The sequence below is a fragment of the Quercus robur genome, chromosome 11 (genome assembly GCF_932294415.1).
Source record: "Quercus robur chromosome 11, dhQueRobu3.1, whole genome shotgun sequence".
Lineage (NCBI taxonomy): Eukaryota > Viridiplantae > Streptophyta > Magnoliopsida > Fagales > Fagaceae > Quercus > Quercus robur.
In genome coordinates, this window is record NC_065544.1 from 18,430,026 (window position 1) to 18,439,972 (window position 9,947).

General features: G+C 33.9%; 1 protein-coding gene across 1 annotated transcript; it reads left to right on the top strand.

The window, feature by feature from the left end:
* The first annotated feature begins 4,269 nt into the window (after window positions 1-4,269).
* Window positions 4,270-9,947, top strand: LOC126705680 (ubiquitin carboxyl-terminal hydrolase 2-like). The gene is made up of 6 exons (XM_050404801.1): window positions 4,270-4,387; window positions 5,196-5,243; window positions 6,060-6,106; window positions 8,538-8,584; window positions 8,744-8,846; window positions 8,953-9,947. Exons 2-6 carry the CDS (start codon window positions 5,213-5,215, stop codon window positions 9,724-9,726), a joined length of 1,002 nt encoding a protein of 333 aa, XP_050260758.1. The 5' UTR covers window positions 4,270-4,387; window positions 5,196-5,212; the 3' UTR covers window positions 9,727-9,947.

Below are 9,947 nucleotides of genomic sequence, written 5' to 3' on the forward strand. Positions count from 1 at the left end.
ATTTGAGAACAATGAAATCCCCAAAAATTTTTACAAACCTTATCGAGAATGATTAATTTAAGTTGAAATCCCCAAAATTTCCACCATCTTGAAGCTTAAATCTCCATCTTGAAACTAATATTTTCAACCCAAATTGTAGACACTCCATTTTGCAATTGAGAAATTCACTAAGGGGTAAGATTTTGAATTAACCCAAGAGTATCTATCCAAAAAAAAAAAAAAAAAGAATTAATCCAAGAGTAAAAATTTTGTTTGAATCATTCAATGAACATGAATAGCACTCTAAGATAAAATTCACTAAAGGGTAAAATCATTTTGTGTATAAGGGTTTATTTATTTAGAATCATTTGTGTATAAGGTGTGTGTGCTTTGTTTTTTTACAAAGAAAGTGAGTGAGATTGAATGGGTATTATGTTTGGTTTCCAAAAAAAGTGGTGGAAAAATAAGAAAAGAAAAGAAAGTTACTTCTATGTTTTTTTTTTTTTTTTTTTTTTTTTAAATCTTACTTTTTTTGCCATCTAAACACTAACATGGCACTTTTTTTTTTTTGGATACAAGATAGAATTTATACTCTAACTTAATCTAAGTGTATATGTGTGCGAAACTCCCTCCTAGAGACTTGAACTCTGATTCTTGCCCCCACACTAACATGACACTTTGATACTAATAAAATATTGTTTTATTCTAACTAAGTGACACATAAGCAATATGCTGACCACGTTAGAATTTTTTTTCGTGAGATATATAATCATAATACTAAAATTGAAACCATTTCAGAAACCCAAGGATTAAAATTGAAAAAAAGAAAAAGGATCAAAATTAAAATTTTTTTTAAAAAAAATCCATAAATATAGGAACAAAAGGTGAATTCTACTCTAATTTTAAAATTAAAAAACTCTATAGATTAAATAGTTGTTGTTCTCCAATTGGTTTGATAATTTGTAAGTATGAAAAGTATAAAAGAGACAATTTAATATATCAGTGATCTTGAATTTACTCAATTAATTAATTTTTTATTATTAGAAATTGAATTTTTTTAAGGTAAAAGATAGCTTTTATAATTTATGATTATGCAACGTATGCATCACTCGCCAATAAATTCACTATTTTTTTTTTTTTTGAATCTGCCAATAAATTCACTATTGGGGGTGGACATTTCTTCATCCACATTAAACAATCTTTTTTTTTTTTTTTTTCTTTTTGATAGGCACATTAGACAATCTTAAATTAATCTAATTAAAAATTATTGAATGTTACAATATTAACAAAACATTTCATTAGGTTTAACCAAACTTAGAATAAAAATCCTATAGGGTATTTCCCTTTATTTTTCATCAATCACAACTTATCACTTTTTTTTTTTTTTTTTTTTTTTGCAATTTAAACTTTGGTTATTTTACAATAAAATATGATGTGTAAAAGACTACGATTGGTTAATACAATTACAATTATCTATTTACTTACGAAAATATTAAAGATTGTGGTGGGCCTTTTGTGCTTTTTGGGCTTAATTTCTCATGTTGTATCATGGCTCGTGATTCTGAGGTAGGAGAGTTGGGACTGGCCTAACTGAAACACACTTTAGGCCAGCTTGTGCGCAAGTTGGACCATCCTCATGTAGACACGCCTTGGCAAGAGCCTTAAATGTATAGTGTGCTCGTGGCAGGAACGACTGTTACAAATATTATAACAGGAAACACAATATGACAGGATAACTAAAACATCTTTACAAATAGCAATAACACGTAAATAACACAACGAGGGAGAATAACGAGGTTGTGGCAGAATAATACAACCACAAATAACAAAATTGCAGCAAACAATTCAGTAATAAGGTAACAAGTTAGTCATTTGTCAATCAAAAAAAAAGATTCGTTTGCCAAAGAAAAGGGCTTACCTTTTCAGCAAACACAAGTCCAAAAAGGAAGTCGATCTCCAATGTGGGTAACCTCAGAAAAGGCTCTTGCCATAGAGATTACAAACCTTGGAAAAAGGACCTAGATGGCTTAAACTTGGGTTCTTAGCTTATCAGAGGATGGGTCTATTAAGAGAGAGAGAGAAATAGGTAACCTATTAATGCATGCCTCTATCCCTATCACTTCTGTTTTTCTTGAATTTTTGTGTCTTTCCTTTCTTTTTTACTTTTTTTTTTCTTCCTTCGCTCTACCTCTATTTCCTGCCGTGGTTCCTCCTCCTTTTCATTGTTCACAACTATGGCCTTTTATACTGCCCGCTGTAACAGAATTTACCATTTTTACCTTTCAACCGCTTTTGGCTCGTTGTGGGTGTCCTTCCAAGACTGCCCCCTAGCCTGTCGACTGCCTAGCCACTACCATTGCACTATGTTGGTTGCACCACGCCTCATTCCCAGACAAAAGTGGTTCGTCTTGTCTCTTACCTCTCTTTATTTTCACTATTCTCATATGGATAAGAGCTAAACCTTTCCCTCACACCTCTATGGCATGCATCTAGTAGTTCTAGCTTATATTTATTTCTTTTGGGTGAGATGTCATCTCAGCATGACATTTCTCCCTAAAGAAGTTTGAGCGGGAACTCCAAAATAGGCTCCCCTTTCTCCCCATCGCCAGACCACAACCTTTCATACCCTTGACCCATCACCCACCTCCCTTGTATTGGCTGGATACAAATAGGTGGTGCATAGGCCCTGTGTGTATGCTTCACTTCCGTCTGAATCCATTACTTTTTTAGCCTTCACTCATTTGCCATTGCCTTTGTGTTTGTCTGATTCTATTATACGTTTTGGTAGTTGTTTAATTCTTGCGGTGTGAAAGATACATGGCCCTTTGGACTCACATTTTCTACTTTCCACCTCTTCTTTGGATTGGGCATTACTTTGGTGCAGGCCCTCTCCTTCCTGCCCAGTCCATGTCCTCTTCTTTCCTGTGTCTGTGGGCTTTTTGGCTGGTGATCTTGCCATGCCACTATACTGCTCCTGCTATATCATTACCTCTCTTTTATTTCCTTGTTACCCATAGGCTTACGGGTTGATGCTCTCGCCAGTCCACTTTCCACATCTTTTCTTACTTCGGGCTTTATTTTGACCACATTCTTGCTGTGCTAGCTCATTTCAGTCCTCGGGCTTCCTCGGCGTATTTACTTCTTTTTTACCTCTTTTACTCCCATAGGTTTTTGCTAAATCCTTTGGGCTTCCTCGGCCCAACTACCGCATCCTTACCTCTTATTACCTTTCGGGTTTATTAGCCTTTAAGCCAACCTTATGAATTTACAAACTCATATCTTGGGCTTCCCTGGTCCATTTATTTACTCTTTACCTCTTATTATTCTCATAGGTTTACTACTTCATTCCTTGGGCTTTCTCGGTTCGTTTATTTCTTTTTTACTTATTTTTATGTTTGCGGGCATGCTGACAATTATTCCTACCATTCAGCCCTGTTGGGCTTTACTTTACTTATTTTCTCTTCCTATTTTCTTCATATTGTTAGGCTTCTTTTGCCATTAAGCCTTTTGTCAAAAGTGGGCATCAACAAAGATGCTACAAGTTTTACTTCATAACCTTTACAATTTGATGTGACAATGAGTGTTTTTGATAAGCTTCAAAATATAATAAAAGAATGTCTGATTTTTTATTTTGTATTTTTTATGATTGTTGACATATTAATTTATAAAAGTTATATAATAAAATTTATAGTGGCTTAATATCACTAATTTTCTTATTAAAAAAAAAAACTAAAACTACTACTAATTTTTCAAAATTAAGATCTCAAAAGCGAAATGCAAATGGTATACCAAACTAACTATAGTAGTGCATTGGTTTTCAAAAAAAAAAAAAAAAAAAAAAATATATATATATATATATATATAGTGCATTGGAATCACATGTTCCCGATTTTTACTCTATACTGTTTTCTTTCTTATATGGTTGGGGAAAAAAGTTGGGTTCCGTTATCACATGACTAGTTATTATTGGTGGAAAAAAATTATACTAATGTTAGACTAGATTATAACCCATAATACATTACCACTTAAAATATGTTGCGAAAAATGTTATAAAAATGTTATCAAGGTAACATTATTAGTCCCCGCCTACATCAAAAAAACTAATTGGTGTTTTGATCTGATAATGAAAAGCTATTATCAAGAGCCAGGGACATTAGTTAAAACTATAAAAAAAAAGTAGCATTACCAAAATAAATCTCTTTCTTAAAAAAAAAAAAAAAAATCTATCTCTATCTCTATCTCCTTCTCCAAAAAAAAAAAAAAAAAAACTCTTTTTCTAACAGTGCCGTTTCTCACTCCGTCTCCGAAACTTCATGGTATAAATGTATAATACAAACTCTTCAAATTAAAACACAAGCTGACGTTAATTTTTGTCGCTCAGGTTTCTACTTTCCCAGAACCCCCACAGGTACTCTCTCTCTCTCTCTCTCTCTCTTTCTATTTCTCTGTCAAAATTTGTATGAAAAATTAAATAAATTAATAAATAATGGGTGATTGATTCTAGCTTTCTGACCCACAAATCGGTCTTCAAGAAAATTGAAAATTTTGTTTCATTCACCATCACAAAACATTAACTTTCATATAGATTGTTATTTTAAGTTATTGGAAACTTTATTTTTTCGTGGAAAATATTGTTTTAGCTTTGTGGGTAGGTAAAGTTTCGTACTTGAAATTTAGTTTCTCCAAAACAAAACCCTTTATAGTCATGAAACCGAGGTTTTGTGTAATGGAATATATGCAGGCTTTAAAAACAAAACCCTTTATTTTTAACTTCAGAATTTAGCTTTAATTTTCTTTTGAATATTGTTTTTTTTTTGTTTTGTTTTGTTTTTGTTTTTGTTCTAATGAATTAAAATTAGAATTTATCAAATTTCACATATTCTCTCTCTTCCTTTGTATGTTGGGTATAGACATGTGAGTGAAGTAGTCCCACATTGAATAATATTGAGAAAAGTGAGTGGTTGATTAATATAAGTAGTATATAACATAGTTGGGTACAACTACGAACTTTTAAGCTTAAGCTTTTGAGTTAAGTTGCGGCTCTTTTATACTTTCATTTAAAGGGGCAACCTTTATTTTCTATTTTTAAATAATATATTTACTATTTAATAAATTACTCAATTGATTTCCTCTAATTTCTTTTAATGGTTCAAGTTATTTCATCATGATGCTTATGTTATGTATGCTTTCTAAATGACCTTATTTCATTGTTGCAGCTTATTGATTTCCAGTCATGTCTTGGTGCACGATTGAGTCAGATCCCGGTATGCTTTTGAGAATAGTGCATTGTTTGTTCCTTTTGTTTTAGAGACTTTGCAAGATTCTCCTTTATAAGATTTGTTCAAATGAAACAACCAAGAGCTTTGTAGCTCAAATTGGTTAGCCCCCCTCCCCATTGTAATTATCGAATTAAAAAAAAAAAGATTCTTTTCAAATGAAACAGATTAGTTGATGAAATTGAAATAATGTTAATCTTGAAGATTGAAAGAAATCTGTTATAGGTAACTTCAATCCATCCTTTTTTGATTTTAGTCCGAGGTGGGTGATTTTTTGTTCATTGCCACCATTGATTGTTTTATCATGAAGTCCTTCAAGGTACTATGGTAGTGCTCTTTAGCGGTTTCATTTTAGGCATGAGAGCTCCTTCCCCTATGGTCATTTTATCAGTTAGTTCCACTTATTGCGTTAGATTTATGAAAATATAAGAATTGTAGAGTTGTTTCACTAACTATAAATCTTAAAGCTTTTGTCAACGATAGTCAATTCTCAAGTCCTTGAGGAAAAAAAGAAAATCTCTAGAAGAGGAGAGAGCATTTGTAGAATTTCTGATGGGAAACTTAGGCTCATAAAGAAGCAGTTTAAGTTCTGAGTCTTCTGCTGGAGGAATTGGAACTTGCATCCTTTCCTTTATTTTTGTACACATTCTGTTTATTGATAAGAAATTTATAAAATTTCTGACTAGGATTTGTCCTAGAACTTCTTTTTTTACTAAATTTCAAATGATGCTTTCATGTATGTGCATATGTCTTTCTTGGTTTTAGTGGGGGCCTTATTTCTAAAATTTGTGCCTTGCATTCCAGGTGTTTTTACGGAACTTATACAGCAGATGCAAGTAAAAGGCGTGCAGGTAATTGCCTTGGATTTATATGAAATATTTGGCTAATGTTTTTGAAAGCTCACCCAAGCTCTTTGTCCAAATGGATTTGCCAACCTACTAAATTTTTTGAGTAATATTTCAGTGCAGGGTTTTTTTTGATAGGTAAGAATAATTTATTGAAAAGATGCCACTTCATGAAAAAAGACACAAACTAGCCTAAAGAATTACATCATGAAAAAAATATCTACATATGAATTGACTTTATGAAAGATGGAAGATAATTACTATTTGTAAGACTCAAAGCAAAGGACCACTCATAAGGAGAACTAATTCAGTGTCGGTGTACTGTCTGGAATATTAATTTGGACTGGCTCTATGCAGCAGAACAAATTTGTATAATCTGGAAGTATGTAGTGAAATGTGTTGTGAGAAAATGAAAAATGAGTTATTTACAAATAGAATTTTACAAGGTTAGGGACCATGTTCCATGAAACAAGAGCTTACTTTTAGTATGCAGTGTTGACCAGTCCAAACCAAATGGTCAAATAAATTCTGGATGCATGCCAACTTAGGCCCCTTTTCAGTGAGCTAATTTCTTTTAGAAATGGAAGTTCTTGCCTAATAGGGTTTCATGTGTTCCATATGAAAGCTTGAGTATGAATCCCCTGGTGTCGTTGTCATTTCACATATGCCTTTTAGGAAGTTTGCTCCGCTTGGAGAATTTTTTTGGCTGCTTCAGTGATCAGTGGGGAAGATACTCATTTGTCTTAGTCTCTTAGATAATCAAGGTCTGTATTAAGAAAGGAAACATGTAGTGGATACTGATCCAGAGTGCATCTTGGTGGTTCTTTTACAGAGGAAAGGTAATAGAGAATTTGGAAGTGCATCAACAATCAAATTTGGATTTTAAGTGATTTGGGGTTCCTAAAAATTTCTCTTTGGTTGGAGAGGAACTTGAATAATAGTCACAGAATTTTAAGGGGTTAGATGGCCACATTCTGAATTCTGAATCCACCGGCTTTTTTCAAATCTCACTTGAAGTTGTTTCTCAACTTTCAATATGGCACTGCCACCATTACCATATTGATACCATTCCTCAATTCCATTGCCCAACACACAGCCATCATTGTCCCCCACCCCTCAACATGTTATTTATTTATTTTTTCCACTTAGGAAAAAAGAGAGGCCACCATGTCAAGGCATGCTTTGAGGCAGAAACTGACATGTTGTACATTGTGGTCTCCCAGAATCAAACTTTCAATGAGGTGCATCATAAGCACAAAATAAGTTGAACTCAGATCTCAGTTGCTTAATTGTTTGATCTCACTGTAACACTGTTAATACTACTGACACCACTACATGTTGCACTAGGCACCCATCCAGGTACCATGTTAGTTGAACTTTGATTTCAGTTGCTTCATTTAAGCATGCTGTAAAATCATGATATCAACATAAGTTTTAATCAGTTTTACTGCAGTCTTTGAAGTTTTCTTATACTGCAGCACCATTGCTTTTGGTTATTAGGGATTCTGTGGATAACTTCTTTTTTTAAATGTTCATGATAGGTTGATTTTTTATGTCTCCGTTTTCTTCTTTTGGATGCAAAGGTTGTACATCTTGTTGAGACATTTCTTTGCTTCTATCAACTAGCTGTTGGAACATGTGATATGTGTGATATATATTTGCAACTGGTAACAGTTTTAGAAAGAATACATTTTAGTGTTAGTGCGATTAAAGCAAAGGAGATGACACCTTATTAGATAATCATGTGAATGAGAGAGAAGAATTTATAGGAAAATTTCAATGTACTTGGTTTGGCTATTTTTTTTTTTTTAATAAAAGTTCTTACGTTATTTATAAAAAAGAAAAAAGAAAAAAAGAAGAAGAAGAATTTGTGGGAATCGTGGAACAGATTTAAAGAAATGTGGTCCACATGGGTAGAAGAGTAAGGGCCAAAAAATTGTAGACATTTTTTTAGAGGAGATATTGAAGAGATAGAGATAAAGAAATAATAGTAAAAATACTGTGATATCATTTGTAGACATTTTTTTAGAGGAGATATTGAAGAGCTAGAGATAAAGAAATAATAGTAAAAATACTGTGATATCATTTTTTATATTACGATATATGGATTAACAAGTTCTAAGCTTGACATTAACTTAGTGGTTGGGTTTATACAATAGCATAGATAACAAGGATAAATTAAGATAGAATTTGAAATGAAATATGTTGTTTGAATTCCAGTAGCATATTTCATTTTAGAATACCTGTTTTTTAATTATTCACTATTTCTTATAGATTTTACTCCAGATCCACCAACTCCCTTCCCCAACACCCCCCCCCCCCCCCCCCCCCCCCCCCCAAAAAAAAAAAAAAAACCCCAACCCACCCATAAAGGGGCGTTAGCAGTATCTTTTCATGTGTTTGATGATGATGATGATGCCTTGATGTGTCTTCTCAGGTAGAGGAGCTATATTCATTGGACCTTGATTCTCTGAACAATCTTAGGTTTGTTCTAAGTTCTAACGTCTCATTGCCCTTTTTACTTTTTATCCCTTTGCAGGCTTACACATGTTAGCTGTAATATTTATGCTTGAAATTTTTGCGGACCCCCCCATCCTTTCCCTCTCTCTCTTCCTCTCTTACTTTTCCCTCTTTAAATTGCAGGCCTGTATATGGGTTGATTTTTCTTTTCAAATGGCGTCCAGGGGAAAAGGATGATCGCGCTGTAATCAAGGACGTAAACCCTAATTTGTTTTTTGCAAGCCAGGTCAGTTTCCCCTTTTTTTGGAATAAGTAAGGTCAGTTTGCCAGGGATTCACTTTTGCCCTTAATAGGTTTGCCCTGATCTTGAATTTATTTTGATCACTTATTAGGTAATCAATAATGCTTGTGCAACACAAGCAATCTTGTCTATCCTCTTGAACTGCCCAGATATTGATATTGGCCCAGAGTTGTCAAAGTTGAAAGAATTCACAAAGAATTTTCCCCCTGAACTAAAAGGTTTGGCTATCAATAATAGTGAAGCTATACGTACAGCCCATAATAGTTTTGCGAGGCCCGAGCCTTTTGTTCCAGAGGAGCAGAAGGCAGCTGGCAAAGATGATGATGTGTACCATTTTATAAGCTATTTACCTGTTGATGGAGTTCTGTATGAGCTTGATGGATTAAAGGATGGACCCATTAGCCTTGGTCAGTGCTCTGGTGGGCAAGGTGACATGGATTGGCTGCAGATTGTGCAACCAGTTATCCAGGAACACATTGAAAGGTATTCCCAGAGTGAGATTAGATTCAATCTCTTGGCAGTCATCAAGAACAGGAAGGAAATGTATACTGCAGAACTCAAGGAGCTCCAGAAGAGGAGGGAGCGTATCTTGCAGCAACTGGCTGCCTTACAGCCGGTCGGCAATAGTAATAGTAATGTTGAAGCACTGAACAAATCTCTTTCAGAAGTGAATGCCGGGATAGAAGCTGCTACTGAGAAGATCTTAATGGAAGAGGAAAAGTTCAAGAAATGGAGAACAGAAAATATCCGTAGGAAACACAATTACATACCCTTTTTGTTCAACTTCCTCAAGATTCTTGCTGAAAAGAAACAGTTGAAGCCTCTTATTGAGAAGGCCAAGCAGAAAACAAGCAACTCTAGGTGAAGGGTATTTCTGGTTAATTATATCATTAGTTTTGTGAATTTATTCTGGCTTGAAAACATCTGAAGCACATGTTTTTATATTTTCCCCTGGTTAGCTTAAGACATCTGAATTTCTTTTTAGGTGAACCTATGCCAAAATTTACTTGCATTTCTTAGGTAATGAAATATGCACTCCTGGAAAGTGGGAATGAGAGACAAATCCATGATAGAACTTTGTTGCTA